The 20,816-nt window shown below is 55.8% G+C and overlaps 4 protein-coding genes across 4 annotated transcripts; 3 read left to right on the top strand and 1 right to left on the bottom strand.

Annotated features, from left to right (window-relative positions):
• Nucleotides 1-240: 240 nt before the first annotated feature.
• Nucleotides 241-2,434, top strand: VTJ04DRAFT_9331 (uncharacterized protein; the record flags this gene model as incomplete). Its single annotated transcript, XM_069367867.1, has 5 exons — nucleotides 241-757; nucleotides 821-1,107; nucleotides 1,180-1,220; nucleotides 1,314-2,272; nucleotides 2,340-2,434. 5 exons carry the CDS (start codon nucleotides 241-243, stop codon nucleotides 2,432-2,434), a joined length of 1,899 nt encoding a protein of 632 aa, XP_069216152.1.
• Nucleotides 2,435-4,260: 1,826 nt separating this feature from the next.
• On the bottom strand, nucleotides 4,261-7,239 carry VTJ04DRAFT_9330 (uncharacterized protein; the record flags this gene model as incomplete). The annotated part of the gene is made up of 9 exons (XM_069367866.1): nucleotides 4,261-4,325; nucleotides 4,768-4,857; nucleotides 4,930-5,919; nucleotides 5,993-6,170; nucleotides 6,238-6,513; nucleotides 6,574-6,624; nucleotides 6,697-6,774; nucleotides 7,066-7,075; nucleotides 7,151-7,239. 9 exons carry the CDS (start codon nucleotides 7,237-7,239, stop codon nucleotides 4,261-4,263), a joined length of 1,827 nt encoding a protein of 608 aa, XP_069216151.1.
• Nucleotides 7,240-8,499: 1,260 nt separating this feature from the next.
• VTJ04DRAFT_9329 (uncharacterized protein) lies at nucleotides 8,500-11,820 on the top strand (the record flags this gene model as incomplete). The annotated part of the gene is made up of 1 exon (XM_069367864.1): nucleotides 8,500-11,820. The coding sequence occupies one exon, from the start codon at nucleotides 8,500-8,502 to the stop codon at nucleotides 11,818-11,820; it is 3,321 nt and encodes a 1,106-aa protein (XP_069216150.1).
• A 1,698-nt stretch (nucleotides 11,821-13,518) lies between these two features.
• On the top strand, nucleotides 13,519-20,002 carry VTJ04DRAFT_9328 (uncharacterized protein; the record flags this gene model as incomplete). Its single annotated transcript, XM_069367863.1, has 2 exons — nucleotides 13,519-19,078; nucleotides 19,143-20,002. 2 exons carry the CDS (start codon nucleotides 13,519-13,521, stop codon nucleotides 20,000-20,002), a joined length of 6,420 nt encoding a protein of 2,139 aa, XP_069216149.1.
• Between the last annotated feature and the right edge of the window lie 814 nt (nucleotides 20,003-20,816).

The raw sequence follows: 20,816 nt of genomic DNA, 5'->3' as shown, positions 1-20,816 counted from the left end.
AACCAGCAGATCCTACACACTCATTCTCCGTTGTACTCCTTCTCAGCAGAGTCAAACGTGCCCTTCAGATTCTCCGCAAATCCGGACCTAACAGACAGCCTGGGTTGGAATGAAGCAGGACGTGGCCTTACCGTCTTATATGGTGAAGATCCATCCGCTTGGGATGCGCTCCGATCGAGTCCGCAGAGCAGAGAGCCTGTCTCGCTTTTATCCATGCCTACAACGGCAAACCTTCTCGAAATGATGGCCCAAGATCTGTTCACCGCGTTTATGTTTGAGGCAGCATCTATCATCAGTCCCCTCACCGGCGTGACGATCCGTCAGCGGCAAAGTTCATCAGTCGACACACCCAGCCTTGTCAGCAACGTCCATATCGATGCCCTTGCTGGCATGTTACACAACTCTGGGCTGGCGACAGAAGAAGATGCACTGATGAGCGTAATTCCTGCGTTCTACCACCAGTCCAAGCTACCTTCACTGGACAACGTGGTTCCCAGGATGATTGATGAAATTTCGAAGCTCAAAAGGAGTGGACAGTATGAGGAGGGAGAGATGATCTTGAAACGCATGCTGCGGAGTGGTAAGCAGTGCCACCATGCGCAGGTAGCTCGTGCTTTGGGCGAGCTTTACCGCTCCGCTCTCCGATCATTAACACGCCCCGACTTCGCGTTCAGGGGCATGACTTCCCTCCGAGATATTGCTTCCATGACGACAGAATCAGGGAGTCAGCTCTCGGACGCTGCTATTTCAATACTCGGTGATTACTGGAACTACTTCAATTTTCACTTTCATGGACCGAGAGACGGACTCCAAGGAACAGAGACCGGATTCAAACTCCCTGAGCTCAACTTGTCCGTGGTTGACCGGCTGTGGCAGGACGCGAAGCAACAAGGACAAAGCACATGCCGGGCTCACGCATTGTATCTGAGCGAAAGGTTCAACCTCTCCATTCGAAGCAGTTCGGCTATCCAAAAACTACTGTTCATCTCTATCGAGTTTGGCTACGTCGAAGTCATTGAGGAGATCCGGCAGAGGAATCCACTTCTCGTCATGGAACCAGCAGAAGACATCGTAGTTGAGATGGTGGAACGACAACGGAGCATCCGAGTAGGCCATCCTCAAGGCACCTCAGACGGTTCAAGTATTGGATTTCTTGCCTGTGCTTTGGCCATCAGACAGCTACAGGCTCTCGGCACCGATGAAGCAAAAGGCATTCTCAGGTTCGTGGTGGATTGGGTTTACTCGGAAGACCTACCAAACGGCGACAATCGGGACAGCGTCGTGAAGTTCTTTAACGACCACAGCTGGCACAGGCCCTTTCTGTTTGCCGTTGATGGTAACGGGAATACGCCTTTGATGTTCGCTGTCGATCTCGGTTGCTTCCCCGCTGTCAACATGCTCCTTGAGGGCGGCTCAAATATCCAAGCCGTCAACAACAATGGAGAAACGGCGCTGTCAAAAGCAAGTTCAAATGGGTATCTTGACATCGCCGCGAGAATTCTTGAGGAAGGACAACGGCATGGCTTTCAGTTCACGACTCCCTATCTCCGCGATGCGTTGACAACGTCGCTTCGGCTTAACCGGAGGGACTTGATTAAGCCTATCCTGTTGAGCCACTCGAAGCCGGAAGAACACCACGAACCGGGCTCCATGCTCCCACTCTCCCATGGCATTCGGGTCTCCAAAAGGTTCTGCACTCAACGCGGGCATGGCACCTCCGTCGACCCAGAGCTCATCGAGATAATTATCAACGACAACCAACCTGTTCCAGAAGATGTGATCGCAATTCTTCTGAAGGCAGCCATCGAACACACGAACCCTTACTGGATACAACAGCTGCATGCTCGACAGCCGGAAGATGTACTGCGCTGGTTCGAGGATTCGGGAATGCTGAAGCCAATGCTGCACCTGACCGATCTGAACGCTGGCGGGGAAGAAGATGCCTCTCACACCTCCGACAGGAGACGGAACGTTGACCTGATTATCAGGACGTTGCTCGACATTGAAGCAGCCGTGACAGTGGGAGATCTTCATTGCGCACTACGCCTGCGACCGGCCGACGATATCTTTGCTGCTCTGCTAGACAGAGGCAAAAGCATGCTCAACTCCCCCTGGCTGGATCATGGCACGTTGATCCAAACACTGCTCGACAGTGCGGTTTGGGATGGAACCGCTGCCCAACAGGAGCAGTACTTGTCAAGGTTGCTCGAGGCTGGATGCGACCCCAACAAATATTCCTTCAAGTGGGCTGCCACGCCTTTGCAAATCGCCTGTGCGCGCTCCGACTTTTACTATCCTCCCGATGGAGCGCCAGGGGAGCCACCTGTTGACCGTTACAGCAATCAGCTTCCCTCGATCTTTCTTCGCTGTCATGCCGATCCGAATCTTGTTCCTCCCCCACGCTACCGTCGGCATGCGTATCTCGGCGGGTTGAGGCTGAAACGAGAGATCATGGCCCCTCCACTTGTTCTGGCGTGCCTGACGGGCAAGCCCTCGGTTGTAAAAGCCTTGATTGATGCAGGAGCTCACCGCGATGCCTGCGACGCAACCTTCGGCCATCCGTTGCATGCAGCCTGCTTGTGGTTTGGCCAACGACATGACAATCCAGGCACTGCTGCCCGGATTGTTAACCTCTTGCTAGATGCTGGGCCTGAGCCCCACATCAAGCACTGTCCTTTTGGGTCAACTCTCATTGCAGCAACATATTCACTGCTCCCAGAGGTGGTGGAAGTGTTGCTTCAGCGAGCCAATGCTGAGCCGGGAACAAGCGTCCACGTTCCCGTCGTTCAAAAAAGGGAATTCACTGCTTGGGACGCACTTGAGCCATGGCCTGAACGTATCACAGAAGACTTTAGAACAGCGTTCACGAAGCTGCAAACTGATTGGTTTGGGTGTGGTCAATTGCGCAATGCTGCCGCAAACCAGGAGAGGAGGGACCGCATTAGGGGCTTGTTCCTCCAGTATGGCGGTCCAAGACAGATTCCGCGGCACCCATCAACACCATCGATGTATCCTTCCGTGTCATTCACGCCGGGGTCGCCTACATCCGAAGTAGAGCCAGGAGAACACAGATCCAATCGCCAGCCTTCTTCTGCTCGCGACTCTTTGGAGGGTTTGCTCCCAGAGCACAGCAGTTCAACAAACCAAACACCTCTTGATAGCCCCCTTGCACATACCTTTGAGAGCGACTCCCCTGAAGCATACGAGATGGTGTCATTAATCTTACAACAACACAGGGATAGTGAAGACGGAGCGGGTCGTGGCGGTAGCGGTGATGTCCCACGCAATAACCGATTGACGCCGGCGCTGACGTGGTGATGACCTCTTCTCCAAGGGAGCTGAGACAAGGTTTAAGACACAGCTCGGGCAACTTGGGGGAATGCTGAGAATTTTGGACAGCTCGTTGTTAAATGACTTTAATCATCTCCTCTGCTCTCTGAGGTAATCAGCAACTTGAAGTCATTACGAAGTAAACATGGTAGCTTCTTTTACCAGCTGTATGTACATAAGTTGAGACAGCAAAAACGAATCCGTTCGTGCTGCCATAGTCAGTGCACCTTATATAGCGCCTCTGCTTCTCACATAAGTGCCAAATCCGGGCATGTTCCTCCTTCTTTGTCTGCGTCTCAGTCTCGTCTCTCTCATCCAAGTTGGCTCTCCTTCGAGCCTCAATCTCCATAGCCCTTAATCCTTCGTCATCGTCGGGGTAGCGAGCAATAATAGCATCTTCAAAATCGAATCTTTCCCCGACAATCTTTCTCTTATCAAGCAAAACCCACTCGCTTCTGGATACTCCAAGCTCTTCCGGACTTTTTGCACCGTTCTCCAGCAGCAGCCGAGCGACTTGTTGGTGGCCATGTGCTGTAGCGATACTCAAGGTGGTTTCTCGGAACAGCTTGGCATTAAGCGTAGGTCCATTCCCAAAGGCTGAATTATTCCAGATCTCAAGTGTGGTTGCAACAGCGTTGACCTCAGCCCTCCTTGTGTCAAGCAACGATTTGACCACCGAGTGATGGTTGTACTTCGCAGCAATGTGCAGTGCTGTCTGCAGGCACCGAGTTTCACAAACAAACTCGTCAAGTATCTCTCCCTGTTCGGCGACGGGGTCGGCGCCATGCTCCAGAAGAAAGTTTGTGACGTCCTCCCAACCAAAAAATGCAGCCACATGCAAGGCTGTCCTGTGAACAACAATGATCCAATCTTCCACACTTTCGCGTTTGTTGATATCCATTTCACTTAGGTCCAGCGCTCGTAGCACCCCTATGTAGCCCTTTTCCGCAGCCAAGTGCAAAAGCTGCCTCCCGTCTCCGTCCACATCATCTGCTCTGCAACGATGAGTTTGGGCATAAGCCTGAAGAGCAAACTGGCATGAAAAGTAGAGCAGGATGCGAGGTATTGAAGGGGGCTCGGGCCACCTTGATAGGTCAATGGGGGAAAACTTTCTGAACCGAACATCCCAAAGATAGAGTACCCAACGAACCATTGGCCTGCCAAGAACATCCAATAGCCTCTGCCACAACTCAGACTCTGTGCTGATCGGGCAAGAACTCTCAAGATGCTTGGCCCATTGAGATGCCACGTAACGCAGAAAAGCTGGCACTTTCTCGAAGCAGGGGACATGCCATCCAGAAAGGTCGAGGATTACGATGTTGTTCCACGATAATTGCTCATTTTCAAAGCCTATAGAGTCCATGGCATCAAGGCATGTCATTGCCATACTGCAATGTGCCTCCTGTGGTGGCGGAAGGAGTCTGCCGATTGTCGTACTTGCGTTGAGTTTGAGCAGGTACTCTTTGGCGGTGTGATGGACGAGATAGACGCGGTTGCCCTTGACTCTGAGCAACGGCGAAAGCAGGTCTAAGTCACCTGCGATGGTGTCCGTTTTGTTATTGAAGGTGAACGTGCCCCGTTCCACGGCAGATATCATACTCAGCTCATCAACAGTGAGCGGCCGATTTCCAAAAACTAGCCACTTCAGAATCTTCGTCGCAGTATCTGCTAGTTGTGGAGAGAGTTCGGCAATAATGCGGTCATAAACCGCGTCAATGTCCTTAGGGGCCTGCTCCAGCCTCTGCCGCACATCACTGACCGGAGTCTGCCACAGAATGGCAAGCATCAGGTGAACCCACAGAAACATCCCGCCTGAGCCAGTGATTAGGGCGTCCTTGACCATCTTCTGGAGGTTCTCTGGGTACTTTCGATGCTCAGCCAAACGCGGAACTTCAGCCTCAACGAATAGGGTGATGTCCTGGTGTATATGGTGGTCCTCGTTCTCTGCTCTCAACCGTAACACGCAAAAGCGTGAGAAGTGGGTGTTGATCTTGTCGTAGGGGCGACTGGTAATAATGAACTTGAAGTGTGTGGACGACGGTGTGTGAGAAAAGTTGTTTCCAAGACGCTTGATTAGGTCCTCCCAAGTCTTCGGGTCGGCCTCATCGAGGGCATCAAGAACGCAGACCACAGGACCAAGAGACGAGTCCTGTGTCATTTCATAGAATATGTCCCAAAGCAGCCCCAAGGATGTGTGAACTTCGGGACCGAACTTGTCGAGTCTAGGTTTGACGTATTTTGTGAAAGATCGGGACGAGTGTTGAATAAACTGATGGATTGCGGCTTTGAGAAAGTTGATTGGTGATCGTCTAGTACCGTCGCGGTCGCTGAAGAAAAAATGAACCGTCTTTCGAGGCGGGCTCGAGTTCTCAAAGTACTCCAGGAGAAATTTAGCTAGGACGGTCTTGCCCATCCCCGGGTGACCGCTAATCCAAAGTGTCGTGGATGGTCCATTGATCCATGAGACGAAGTCGTCGTTGCTCAAGATCCATTCACAGGTCCCAGGATGTGCCTTGTCAACAAGTTGTCGAGCTGTCACATAATCACTGGCGAACTGCTGGACCTGGTGTTGTTCGTTTTCGTCAAGTGCTGTTGGAAATTGGTCGATTAGAAATGAACCTGATCTGACAGTTGTTCCTTTGGTACCTCAGGATTTACATACAATCTCCAAGATCTTCTGGGATAGATCTAATGCATTTCCGCAACACACTCCTGAGGGCATTGTATCCCTCATCATCCTTCTGGCTGAACCTGACCATATCCTGGTGATTTGCATGTATGGTCTCGGTTGTTTCAAGCTCACTCCCAAGGTCGAGCCTTGAAGAGAATGGCTCAATGATCTGTATCCAAACAAGACTTAGTAAATGGGTAATCCAAACGCAAGTTCAGCCCACGATCCATACTGACCCTTCGGTTCAGGCCTGGGTAAGGCAGTGCCTCCTGGAATGAGTGGACACGAATTTTGTGCCTATGGGCATTGTCGGTGAATTCATCGTGAATCCGGTGCAGCATTTGGCTGTTCAACTTCAGATCGCCAACAACTGTGGCTGTAGTCCCCAACAAGTACTTCGCGAGACGGGCTCCCATTTCGGCCCACTCTGCTGCTGAGCTCCCTCGATGAGGGGTTCCGAAGAAGACAACAAGCTTTGTTCGCTCCCGAAGCATATCGGACTTCGTAATAGCCTAAGAACTGGATTAGTTTCATCGATGGCATCAGGATTGGTGATGTCTGTTGTATCTCACATCTTTGACAATGACTCCACCCAGGCTGTGCGCGACGAAGATGATTGGAAGCTGATCACATCGCGGAGGTCAGTGATATTATCGCTTTATAAGAATATAACTCAGGGGTAGCTTGTGCCTCACCGTATCTTCCTCCACCTCACGACTCAGCTTGGCAATAAAGTCCTTGGTGTGCTCGTAGATGCTGTTCTGATTGCTGGGCTGGTAAAGGGTTCCCACGACATCGGCACGGTATCCATAAGTAAAGATCCGTGCATTAGGGATGTCTTCTGACAAAAGGTCTCCTGGCCAGAAAACCCCATATGATCCTGAGGATGATGCATTCGATTCATCCGCAAGTGCAAAGTTATTGCGATCCCTCCGGCGCCCAAGCGAAAAATGTGGAAAATGAAATGCTTTGTGCTTGGTATTGGTCTTTTTGCTTGTCTTGTCATCTTTGGATGGCGGACAACTTTCCCACGTTCTCCGGGGGTGTCCCGAAAGGCCATGGACAAAGATGATGCTATGGTCATAGTAAACTGTCAGTTGGAACACAGGAAGCAAGACCACTAATAGTGTATTATGAGGGGATTCGTACTTCACAACAGGCTGGGCATCTGAACCATCTGACAGCTTGGTAGTGCCTTTAGACACCTCCGACAACCCCAGGTCTCGAATCTCAACCATGGCGGGCCAAAGACACCGACGGATGGCCTGGCTGGATAGTCGAAAGACCGAACATGTTCAATATTGCCCCAACTTGTGGGAACAGATTGGTGTTGTTCGATGGGGGGGGAGGAGAGGGGGAAAACATTTTAATCCCCTTGCTGGATGGCGAGCCTTGTGCGGGGCAGATGCATGTTCTTGGTCAGTGGCTCGGACTTGACGCCGCTCCTCAGCACTCAGGTTGCGTATCGATGCAATTGGGCATCCAAGCATCTGACAGAGCCAGACTGATCAGCCTTGATGGATGATGTGGGTGCAGTGTAAGGTTCATACGGCGTCCTCCTCAGCATGACTCCGCTCGTCAAGATGCCTTCCGTAGAACATCGCAGGGCTTTCTCAAGCGCGACTACAGGTGAAACACAGATACTCCGTAGTCTATCCAAATCCAGAGATTAAAACAGAGGATGCACTCATGACTAAGGTTACAGCCGCTTTGCGCAGATTGTTCTTCTAACGAGCTATGGGAGGCCTTTGTATCGTTAAGGAGAAGGGACAGGTTCTGACCGGTAAAGAGAACAATGGGTCTGCGTATGAGGCTTCTCTCACGGAACACTTAGTTGATGAGGAGAGGGCGAGAGCGATCTGGCAGGTAACTAACTGGCCTGGTCTTTGGCTCTGGGCACCTCCTCCGTCGAAGATAGGGGATTTCTATGGATGGCCGGACGAGTGGGCTGGGAAAAGATCGATCTTCGACTCGAAGACAATATTCTGATCACATGTAGTGGGTTCCTATCTACATCCATAGTGGGCACGGCGTACGGAGTTGATATAGGTAAGGTACTTACCAAAGGGAGCAAAGGAGGGTTGCCAAGAACTGCGTGTCGTTACTCTGGCAACTGTATGTTTACTTTCCGGCAACCCCCGCTACGACCCTGTCACCGCCTACGTCAAACGTGGGGCCCAGCCAAAAAGCGCCCAACCCAACGACAAACAAGTGAACAGCGTTTGAGGTTCCGCCCAACGGCTGCCAACTCATCATTGCATCTGGCCACCCCACATCTGTCCCAGCCATCGCATTGGCGCTGCAGCGTTGCTGGGAGATTTCCAGGGGCCTGCAGGCGGCTTGTCCCTTGTTCTGTATAAACACCAAAACTGCGGTGTGTTCTGCTTTGCTACTCATACACTTTTCTCTTTTCTGTCAAGCTGCGTAGCCAGGATTGAACCTGGTGTTTGGCCCTTCTGACTTGCATGTGCAGTGAGGAAGCAGACCGCCTCTCCACAATGTCTCCGTCACCGGAAGACGTGCAGGAGGCCGTGGCTTTCTCGTCGACGGGGGAAAACGCCCGGGACGAGTACCCTGCGGGGGACATTGATATCAAAGGAGATGACAAAGATGTCACGACAAACGACGACCCGACCAACAGCTGCGAGGAGGCAGCTCCGCCACACATCGAAGCCGATGCCGACGCCGATGAGCCTCGCAGCCGCCCCCGGTCTCGCCTCGGCGAGCGCAAGAACTCCCTCCGCACCGAAGCCCTGATCCAAGCCGCCGCCCGCGCCGTCATCGCCAAAATGGAAAAGCACAAGGCCAGCAACGGTACAGGCGAAGGCACCGGCGACATCGACGCCGCCCTCCTCGACGCTGCCACAGCCGAAGTCCTCGACGCCTACCCGCTCGTCGGCGACGAAACCATCCGTGGCCCCAGCCGCAGCAGCAGCAGGCAATCCACCAGCCTTCCGATCCGGCACATCCCGTCCCGTTCCGCCTCGAGCGTCGACACGGCCGACAGCGCCCAGCACGACCGCGACGACGACGTCTTCAGCAACCACAGCGCCCACAGCTCCGTCTACTCTCTCGACGGTCACGGCGTGGATGACATCCCCGGCGCCGCCGATGAGGACCCACTGTCCAAGACCCCACAAGCAAGCGAGCGCCATGGAGTGTCAAGGCGGGATTCGTACGCCTCGTCGACCGGCACCACGCCGATGCATGGCCACCATTCCGACTCGCGCGTCATGTCCGGCTTCTCGAGCGTCTCGGGCCTCTCGCAGTACGAGCAGGACAACTTCGTCCCCGCCAGCCGGGAGAAGCGGGTGCCCTTCCGCACGCCGTCCGAGATCCAGGCCATGCAAATGTCCTCGCCCACGCCGTCCGTGTTTGGCGGAAGCTCGCCGCGGTCGGCTAAGCGCAGGTCGATGGGAACGTCGGTGCAGTACTCGCCTAAGGGCCGGTCGACGCCGACGCGGTTCAAGGGTGCTGCGGCCGCGCGCAGGGAGGCGCCGTTGGTGTTGCTGCATGTGACCCTCCTGCCGCTGAGGTGGGTATGGGGAGATGTGTTGAACGCGATGGATGCCATTATCCAGGCCCAGGCGAGCGCGAAGGCCAGTGGACTGGAGCTGGACGAGACGGGACACTTCTTCGAGCCGTCGGACCAGCTCAAGGGTCTGCGCGACTCGTGGCGAGAGTTGCAGGATCGGGTTGGCGATACCGTGCTTGAGCGTGGTATTCTCATTCCGCATCCGCAGAACGACTACGAGGTGTTGGAGGAGCGCTTGCTGGAGGCTCTGGAGCTGCCTGTTAAGAAGCGTGCCCGGATCCTTGAGTGCGGCCATTACCTTGGCCCGTCTAATATCATGAGCTACGACATCGACGACGATGACCGTTTCTATGAAGATGAGGAGGAGAGGGAGGAGCGGCAGCGGCATTGGTGCTCCACCTGCCGCGACGAAATCCGGTTTGAGAAGCTCGGCCCCGGCAAGGTGTTCCGGATCAAGGTCTATGCTAGCAACGGGTTGATGAAGGCCGGCGCCTGGGAGGCTTGCTGGAAGGAGATGGAGAGGGTGGACGTGGAGCTCGAGCCGATCGTCGACTCGTCGGTGCAGAACGAGCTAGAGCGTCTGGCTGCGCTGCAGCTCGAGCTTGAGGAGCAGCGGCGTCAAGCTATCGAGCTGGAGCGGCTTCCCGAGCTTGAGGCAGATCGCAAACCTGAGCTCCTGCCAGACCACGAATCTCGCGCCTCAAGCCGTTTGCGCAGCGAGCCCCCGTCGGAGATGTCCCATCTTGAGCGCATGTCATCTCCCACACCCTCGGGTATGCAGCTCAGCCTCCACTCCTCCTCTCAGCAGAGGTCATCGTCCCTTGCCCGTTCCGCCCGGTCAGACACTCCTGCCCGTTGCCCCATCGATACCTCGGAGGAACGTCGCCGCCGCGACGAGGAGCGTATGCGTGAGATCTACGGCGAAACCCCACCACCACCAGCGCCGGAGCCTGCGCCCGCTCAAACACAAGCTCGTCCTCAGACTCCTGCGGTCGTCGACCAACAGCCCCCAGCTCAGCAACAGCAAACCCAACTCTACCAACCCCAACAATTCCCCTCCTCCAGCCCGGCCGCAATGCAGGTGGGCATGCCGATGCTCACCGACGGCTCCTCTCTGCACCACCGCCATCCTCACCACCACACCGACTCGTACACCACCCCCCACACGAACTCTTACCCATCCCAACCCGCCCATACCAGCAACACCAACAATGACCAAAAACGCCGCGTTGTCCTTGATGAAAACTCTGGCTTCGTCGAGCTGCTCATGGAGGCCTTCAAAGTCCTCCTGCGCGACCCCAAGAACGTGGCCATCATCGTCCTCTGCGTGTTCCTGGTCGTGCTGATGAAGAGCCCTGCCATGCGGAACGAGGCGCAGAACCAGCTCGTGCATGTCCCGCCCCCGACTCCGCCGGAGCCGTACGTGCCGCCGAAGCAGGCGGCCCCCGCTGCTCCGGCGGCAGCGGAGGTGGAGGTGGCGGGGGTGCAGCAGCAGCCTGGGCAGGGGCAGGTTGAGCAGATTGTCGTTCCGAGCGTTGTGGGCCAGCAACAGCAGCAGGAGGTTAGCCCAGAGGCGGGGGAGGTGGTGGTTGCGCAGCGCGGGGTTGAGCCGGTTGGGATTCATCAGCCTGTGGAGGAGGTGCCGGGTGTTGCGGAGGTTGAGGCGGCGCCGAAGCTTCCGGAGATTGCTGCTGCCGAGGAAGTTCCCCCGGTTGAAGTGACCCAGAACGTCCCTGAGATTGAGGCCCAGGTGGCTGCTGTTGAGGAGCCTGCGCCGGTCCAGATCGACCTCGGCCCGGTTTGCCTGCCTCGCGGTCTGGAGTATCCGATGACCATGGCTGATGAGGCTCCTGTCAACGACCTCACTGTCGAGAAGCACGTCTCTGATGACTGCGCCGACAACGTCGCCGACCCCGATCTCGACGAGCCCACCGGCCGCTGCAGCATCGACATCTCGTCCGACTCGGACGCCGAGGAAGCCGAGCCCGCGCCATCGTCTTCCGCGTCCACCAGCTCCGTCTTCATCCCCGGCCCGTTCGTCACGGAGCGCAAGACTGTGCGCGTCTATGAGACGGTGACGGAGACGGTGCAGGTCAGCGTCGTCACCAAGACGGAGACGGTGTCGACGGTGGTGACGGCGGTGCCGCAGACGGTGGAGGAGACGGTGTTTGAGACCGAGACGGTGCGGATCACGGTGTCGGTGCCGGTGGAGGAGCAGAAGACGAAGAAGGTCAAGGCCGGTTCCGAGAAGGCATGCAAGGAGAAAGGTGGGAAGTGGTTTTAGGGGAACCAGATGGGTTATGATCGATGGTTGATGAGGGCCTACCTTGAATGCTGGGAACGTGTCTCCGATGGACATGAGGAATATTGATGATGATTATGATGATGGATATGGATGTATGAGTTGGATGACGGGCACATGCTCTGGTACTTGGTGGTTGTTTTCCTTTGTTTTTTCTTTTGTTGTGTTTTGTGTTTTTATTCTTCTTCCTCAACATAGCACAGCGATAGTTATCCCTATGATGAATATACCTAGGCGAGGTCTATAGTCTTTTGCCATATTTCTCCTACAATCCTGCCCTCGAATTGGAGTCCCGATTCTTCCTAACCGTTGTTCAAGTTCGAAGCCCAAAAGCTTGCTTGAGCAAGTTGATGAAACATGAACTCCGAGGTTCTCAAAGTGGGGCCACTGCAGATCCGTGGGGCGTGCATCATCTTCAAGCATCGCCGTGCCTGGCCCAGCTTCTCGCCAAATTCCAGAAATTGTCGCAGGCCACATGGCACTCAGCATGGAGTTTTTGTTTCATCATGTTGCACAACAACATTGTTTTCTTCTCGTTTGTTCTCGTTCAAGCCAAGTCTAAAAAAAAACAAAAATGAAATAACCTATTTCCCGTCGCTCCTCCGTTTGACCGTCCGTTTGTTTGCTCCTGTCGGTTTCTTAGGGCTGTGATACAGCGTCGTTTTCTCATGCTGTGCTGTGTGATTGTGATGAAGCATGCCTCCAGCAAAAAAAAGCGAACCGCTCAATTGGGACTCGCGATTGGAGGTGCAGACGGGCCCAGTGCAGAAGCAAGACCACCTGGCCCGTGCTGCAGCTGTCCATCACTTCCATTTTTGTCAACACCCATCCCACCCATCTGCAGCAATCAGGGCAGCCACTCCCCTGGCTCGGGTCTGTCCGTCCATCTGCCCATCACAGGTCTCTGTGGACTCTCTCCTTTCCTTCTGGAACCTGAACCTGGACCTGCAACCCACCAAACATCCATTTCCTCCATTGAACCTTTCTCTTTTTTTTTTCTTTCTCTCATCATTCATTCCCTCGGCTTTCGATTCGAGTCCTACCAGTTGCATCAACTATCAACCCTCTTTTGTCATTCCTTTGCCAGCATTCATCTTCCACTCCCAATTGCAACACTCTCTTAGAAATCCCATTTTTGGTGGACCTTGACCTTTTCTCCGCATGGTCTGAAGCGCGACTCGACAAACCAAACCTGGGTTGGCTGGCATGCTCTTCTCGCTGCCCCTGATCGCCAAATTAAACTTGGACCCAGAAACAACGCTTTCCCTGCAACACTTGAGTCCGAGCTGTATTGAGGAAAACGAAACGCCGGCGACAGCTGTGCACACTGTTCGACAAGCAAACCATTCCCTTGACGGCATGATCCCTTGCCCCTGACAACCACCAACGACCCGGCGACCGACTGTCAACTTCGAGTTTGGCCTTCTGAGCAAACCACCCGCCTCGCGACAAGAGCTGCACAACCCACGACGTGAAAATAAGCTCGGATTCGACGTTGGACAGACCCGACACGTCTGCGCCGACACGCAGCATCGCGGCGCGGAGCTCTCCCCGCCATCCCGCCCACCGACAGCTGGCCGCCAGCTCTCACCTCCCACCGACTCGGTGTACACTTGACCACTCACCAACCACCACCCACCTCCAACACTCCCGACCGTCGATGCATCGCGCCCGGCCACAATGCCTTGGCAACCCCTGCCTCGAATCGCTTTCGCAGTAGCGATCTACCCTTTCACTGCGACGAGCCCCGCCGACCTGCCCCTTGAACTTGGTGACGAGCTGTACATTATCGAAGAGACCTCCGATGGCAATTGGCTCCGTGGATACCTTGTTGCGCCTCCGAGCCTTCTCGCCGGCCTGACGAGTGTCAAAGGCCAAACTCTCGAGGCTCGCGTCTTCAGCGGCATCTTCCCCCGCAGCTGTGTCGAGGTCCGCGAGGTGCTCGGCGAGAGCTACGAGACCGACAATGACGCCGACAGTGCTCCGTCGTCCAACCGGACGTCGGCCCAGGCGGGAGGAGACGACTCGGCCAAGGGTGGGCTTGAGGGAAGTAGCAGTGCCATGAAGAAGAGGCGGAAAGACGGCTCCAAGCTCTCCCCGACGTCCCCGGGATGGAGGGACCAGTGTCGCTCTCCCAGCGGTTTCCGCCCACTCTCGGTGCCCGTGAAGCGCGATCCCAACGCGCCGCGACCTCCCGCGCCCGTCCCAATGCTCAAGATCGGTGACGAGACCCCGACGTCGACTTCAGAGCCGCTTATCGACGAGATTGCGTCCTGCCTGCGTGAGTGGCATTCGACAAACTTGCACGAATTGCTGCTGTCGCGCCAGTACTCGAAGCTCGAAACCCTGTCGCAACTTATCAACACCCTCACTCTGGCTCGCCAACAATTTTTGCACGATGTCTTGACTAACTGGGAATACGAGCACCTCCGCGAAAAGACCGTTTGGGATCTCGTGCGTGTCAACAAGCTCTGTGGTGGCGAGGTTATTGTCCGCGATCCCACGGCACGAGGCCGCGTACTCACCGGCGAGGATTCGGCCGTGGAGATTACCAAGCTTCAGTCCATCATGAGCTTACTTGATGAGGCGCCCACCCACACCGTAGAGCTGACTGCCCTTCACCACCTGTTGGTCGACATCAAAGGCTTCTCGGGCGCTTCTACCGAGGCTACCACCTTGGTGCTTTATCTGGCCACTAAGACTCCCAGCGGGTCGCTGAAGGCCGTCTCCGAGAATTATATTGTCGATCTGCCCGCAGGCGGGCAATTGGGTCAGTTGGCTAGGAACATGCAGATGCGCACTCTCTTCGCCGACCTGACCGCTGCCGAGGCGGGCGAGGTCCCCTCGATCGAAACCGACCTCTTCCTCGTCGTCAAGATCCGCGCTTCCCAGCAACTTGTCGTTCCAGCCACCGGGAAACCGAACTCCCGCTCCGGGTCCGTGTCGAATGCCCTGCCGCAATTCGGCAAGGACTCCAAGCCGCCGTTGTCTTCCGGGAACAAGTCAGTGCGTAGGAGCCTGATGTGGGCTGGCAAGAACACGCGGGCTGCGTTCTCGAGAGGCAATGCCCGCCTCGACTCGCTGTCAGAACAGCCCGAGGAAACCTCGTCTCCCGTTACAGCTGGCGCTGGTGAGAGTAGAGACGGCCACCCGCCCAGCACTGCCAACTCGAAGGCAGGGCGCGCCTCGGTCGAGACTCAGGTCATCACTCAGACCGCCGATAGGACGGTTGGTGTCGGGGTGCTGAAACTGAACTCGGTCATGCGCCAGGACGACGAGGTTGAGCACATCGTGACCATTTGGGCGCCTGCGCAAAAGAGCTCTGCTGACCGCCAGGACGGCGAGGAATGGGATCCGGTCCTGAAGGAGATTATGGATAGCGAGTCTGGGTCTTACGAAAAATCGAGGCGAGCCGAGCGGTTGCAAGTGCACCTGCGTCCGTTCAAGCATCCGGACGCCGATGTCTTGATCAAGGCAACCCCGACCGTGCTCGCAGGCATCTGCAAGACGAGCAGGATGGGCTTCGCCGGAGCGCCGACAAAGCCGCGGTCCGATATTTACTTGACCCTCGAGGACGCTCTTTTGAGCCGGCAGGCTGTGTTGTCACGTTTTGGTGGTACTCCGACTCCTCTGGGCAACAGCGTTCATGGCAACAATCTCCAGATCACGCTTGAGGTGCGCCGGCCGACTGGCGAGCGCATCGACAATTGCATCTTCCCGTCGTCAAACTCAGAGCCGCTCAGCACCTGGAAGACGGTCGTGACGGAGCGCGGCCATCCGTGGCGTCAGACCATCAAACTTGTCCTCACCCCGCAGGACGTAACCCAAGCCCATGTGGTCTTGTACCTGGCTGATGCGCCGGGCTCGCCGTTTGCGTTGGCACATATGCCACTTTGGGACCAGCACGCCTTCATCCGCGACGGGAAGCACGACTTGATTTTGTATCGTCTGGACGAGCACACCTCCGTCGCTCAAGTGCCTCCACCAAGCAAAGGAGGTTACCTGAGTTTACCCTACACGCCTAACAACAAGGATCATCGGAATGATCCCGCGGCTCCCTTGGCCACAGTTCGCGTTGGCACATACCTTTGCAGCACCCGCTTCTCGCAAGATAGGACCGTGCTGGGTCTCCTGGCCTGGAAGGACTCGTCGCGGGAGGGCATCCCTGTCCTCCTCAAGCAGTTCATCTTTGTCGCCGAGATTGAGGTCGTCAAGCTTCTTAATGACGTCCTTGATGCGCTTTTCGGTATCCTTTGCGAGTACTCGGGCAATGACGACTATGAGGACCTTGTCTTTACGGCCTTGGTCAGGGTTCTGGACATCGTGCATGACCGTCGGTTTAACCTCGCTCCGCTGGTTGACCAGTACGCCGAAACGCGCTTCAACTACCCGTTCGCGACGCCCTGCCTCGTCCGGTCCTTTACGCGGCTGCTCACCAAGCCCACTGAGCCTGAGACGGCTCGCAAGCTACGCGCGACGTTCAAGGTGGCCAAGCAGATCCTCAAGTTCATCACCCATGCGCGGGGACAGCAAAAGGCCAAGGAAGCCGGCATCGGCATCACGGACTCGAAGGCCAGCTTCACACGCCACCTGCGTGTCATTTTCAAGGCTCTTGATGCCATGATGCGCAGCTCCGCTCCCGTGCTTGTTGGCAGTCAAACTTTGGCTGTCCAACACTTCCACACCTGGCTTCCTGAGCTTACCGGGCTGTTGACGACCGAGGAGATCCTGCACATCGCCATTGATTTCATGGACTCGTGCGCGAATGTCAAGGGCAAGCTCGTATTGTACAAGCTCGTGCTCATCATCAACTACGCTAAGCTCGACATCTTCTCGCAGCCCGAACAACGAGCCGCGCTCAGCGCCAACACAGCTCGCTGGATCGCGCCGCACTGGGGTCATACTGATGAAGTCACAGACCAGTGGAGGGAGCAGGTTCGTCTCTGCTGCTCCGTGCTCGCCAGTCAGATGGACCATCTCGGCGCGGAGATTCCGGATTACGTGCCCAAGATCATCCAGTCGTACCTGGCCATCCAAGCAGCCCCCAAGAAGCCACGTGACAAGCTGTCTCTGCTCTTTCCGACGTCCTACCCCTTCCCGACGAAGCCGCTTGCCCAGGAGATGGTCTTCGACGAGGCGCTCATCGAGCTCTCGGCCGTTCTTGCGGCGCTCGCCAATTCACCGAGCGGCATGCAACTCGAGTTGGCGGATGATGATCTCAACGTGGTGGTGGAGAACTGTCTGCGCGTGCACATGAGCATCCTCGAGGGCGAAACCTTCCCCTCCAATTGGCTCAGCGTCCACATTTACCATCACAAATCCACCATGCACACCCTGCAGTACTTGGCCAACATCCTCCTGGAAAGCTTCCTTCCCGATCCGGACGAGGCCGAGAACTTCAACACGGAGCTCTGGAAGCTCTTCTTCACCGTCCTACTCAAGCTTGTGGGCAGCCCATCGCTTGCCCTCGAGACCTTTCCGGAGCAGAAGCGCAGGGCTGTCTGGAAGATTGCCGGCGATGTGCGCGAGCATGGGGCCGACCTGCTGCGGCGGACATGGGAAGCCATCGGCTGGGAGACCACCCCCGAAGAGCGCGCCCGTTACGGCCTGGCCAAGATGGGCGGCTACCAGGTACAGTACGTGCCAACGCTGGTCGGGCCCATTGTTGAGCTGTGCTTGAGCGTGCATGAGGGGCTCCGGCGCATGGCTGTCGAGGTGTTGCAGACCATGATTGTCAGCGAATGGACCCTCAGCGAGGACCTGTCGGTCATCCAGACCGAGCTTATCGACTGTCTTGACGCCTACTTCAAGACCAAGCCCCTTACCGAGAGCATCCTTCAGAAACTGTTTGTCGGCGAGCTGTTGCGTCGTTTTGAGCCCCTGTCTCGCGTTAAGGCTGATCCGCTGTATGCCGCAATTCGTGAGTTGACCGACACGATCGACGTGTTCCTGGATCTCTTGGTGGCTGTCCATGGTGGGGATGGTTCGGGCGAGGCCTCGCATCTCATCCACCGGCTCCGCCTCATGGAGTTCCTGCGCGACATGCAGAAGGAGGACATCTTTATCCGCTACGTGCACCAGCTGGCCAACCTGCAAGCCGAAGCTCGCAACCACACCGAAGCTGGCCTGGCCCTGCGCCTGCATGCTGACATCTACGATTGGGACCCGCTGCGCACCACACCTGCCTTGCAAGACCCGCCGTTCCCCGCCCAGAGTCACTTCGAACGCAAGGAGCGTATTTATTTCGACATGATCAAGCACTTCGAGGATGGTGAGGCCTGGAGCAGCGCCCTGGCTGCCTACAAGGAGCTGCAGGTCCAGTACGAGACCAACACGTTCGACTTTGCCAAGCTCGCCCGCACCGAGCGTGCCATTGCCAGCATCTACGAGACCATCGCCAAGAGCGAGAAGCTTGTGCCCAAGTACTTCAAGGTCATCTTCAAGGGTCTCGGCTTCCCGGCCAGCGTCCGCGACAAGGAATATGTGTTTGAGGGTTCTCCGAACGAGCGTACCGCCAGCTTCACGGACAGGATCCAGGAGATGTACCCCGCCGCTCGCATTGTCACAACCGAGAACATTGACGATGTGGAGGGTCAGTTCCTGGTCATTTCGGCCTTGAGCCCGCACCGCGACCTGAACCACCATGTGTATCAACGTGCTCGCGTGCCCCAGATAATCCGGGACTATCTCCTCTCGGCGAACCCCCAGACCTTCTCCGTCACCATCAAGCGCATTACGACAGGTCCCGTCCACGAGCACTTCAGCGAGAAGGTGGTGTACACGACAGCCGAGCCTTTCCCGACTATTCTCAAGCGGAGCGAGATCGTCTCGGTGCGTGAGGTTCGTCTGTCGGCCAAGGAGACAGCGCTCGAGCGCATCGTGCGCAAGACGACCGAGATGTCGGCCCTCGAAAAGCGCGTCGCTGAGGGCGAGGGAGGCGATGAAGCCGCTCAGTTGCTCGTGGATGCTGTGACTATTAGTGTCAATTCTCAGTCGGACAACAGTGTTGTGGCGTACAGGGATTTGATCCCGGGCATGTCGCGTACGGGGGCGGTGCCGCCGCCGGAGCCGACGGGCGAGTTGGATGAGGAGGAGCCTGAGGTGCCGGAGTTGACGCCCCAGGAGAATGCCATCAAGATGGCGCTCGTGGATCATGCCATCATGTTGAAGAGGTGTTTGGCGACGTTTGCGAAGAGCGGGAATGAAATCCTCACTCGGCGGTTGGAGGATTTGCAGAAGGGTGAGTCGTTCCTTGTTGAAAGCCTTGATTCTTGATGTTGGGCCCAAACTGACATGATGGGTAGCTTTCGAAACGACCTATGCACCGGAAATCGCCATCTTCACACCTGCCCAACCACTCCGGGAGACCATCACCCCATCACCCACCTGGCCGCGGTCGCCACCCACCGGCATGACGCCAACCCACCAGTCTAAGCCGTCAGTCTCTGGCCTGACCAATGGTGTTGTCACCGAAGAAGCTGTCGTCCAGCCCACTGGCCGCCCTGCCCGTGGTGCCCGCCTCAGCTTCCTGGGTGGCCGTAAGAAGGATCACCCGCCGAAAGAGGTGAACGGCGACAAGCAGCCTATTCCGGAAGAAACGGAAGCCATTTCCTCGTCAAGGAGCAATGCTTCGTCTTCCAAGGACGCCGCCACATCCAACCGCCGCAGCTTCTTCCGCACCCTCCCGCACATCGCTACCACCACCACAGAGGCGGGCAGCGCTTCGAACCGGTCCGCCCTCCCCCGGATTCAGACGAACGGCGGTGGGAGCTCCAACCACGGCTTCTCCAGCGCGAGCGCCAGCGGCACCCCCGCAACCGCTGACGGCGGCATCGGCATGACGGCGCCGTGGCTCACCGATCGCAGCGCCAGCTCGGAGGCGTACGCGACCGCGTCCCCCATCGTGACGGGGTCGACGACGACCGTGTCAGATAAGGGCGGCGTCTATGAGACTCATTCGGCGGCGTCAGCGCACCAGCCACATCACCAGCACCAGCACAGTGGTGGAGGTGGCCATCATGGGATTGTAGGCCACAGCGTTGGCAGTGTGAGGAAGAGGCTGAGCTCGAGTTTCCTCAGGCTGGGAAAGAAAGCCAGTAGGGAGAAGAACGCCGCCGGCGGTGGTGGTGGTGCGGTTGGGTTGGATGGGGTTGATGAAGAGTGATCATAATAATGCCCTTTTCGACTCGGTCTGGAGATTTATCTGCCGACTATTGGTTGTCAGTCCGCGTCCATCCATGTCTCTCTCGCTTTTTTTTTTTCTTGATCTTTGTCAGTTTCCTTGTTGAGCTCATCGTTCTTGACATTCCCATCTGTGTTTATTAGTTCCGTTTGTTTTCCTTTCCTGTATCTATTTATTATACCCTTTCGCAATCTTGTATCCTGCCTGTACGAGCGAGCACAATCGCGGTTTCGTTTGTCTTTTCTTTGGCTTATGGAACTTTTTCTCTTTCCATTTATATTAGTCGAGATTGCTTGCGCCTTGAAATCAGGTTACGAGGCGTAAGTTGGATCACTGCCTAAGCAAGACGGATGGGTGGATGGATGACTGGGACTGATTAAACGAGAAAGAGGGCAGAGCAAGCTTATCGGGATGTTAGTAATTATCTCGGCTGCTTGCGAGTTGATAACAAGGGTGGGATAAGGAAAACTAGGAAGACACTTGACCTGGCATCTATCCATCTGTGACGAGACATAGCGATTTTCTAATCTGACTTTTCTTGTCCTCTTTCGCATTCGGATTTTGTGTTTATTTTATTTTCTGCTCATATTATGTTTGTTGTTGTTTTCCTTTGTTCCTGTTCCTCTCTCAAGAGAATTGATCACCTCCTGATTTTTTTTTTTTTTTTTTGTTTGTTGTTGTTGTTGTTGTTGTTGTTGTTGTTGTTGTTGTTGTTGTTGTTGTTGTTGTTGTTGTTGTTGTTGTTGTTGTTGTTGTTGTTGTTGTTGTTGTTGTTGTTGTTGTTGTTGTTGTTGTG

Source organism: Mycothermus thermophilus (genome assembly GCF_041956435.1).
Source record: "Mycothermus thermophilus strain CBS 625.91 unplaced genomic scaffold VTJ04scaffold_6, whole genome shotgun sequence".
NCBI classification, from domain to species: domain Eukaryota; kingdom Fungi; phylum Ascomycota; class Sordariomycetes; order Sordariales; family Chaetomiaceae; genus Mycothermus; species Mycothermus thermophilus.
Note: the sequence above shows the minus strand (reverse complement) of the source record. Positions and strands in the feature narration are given on the sequence as shown.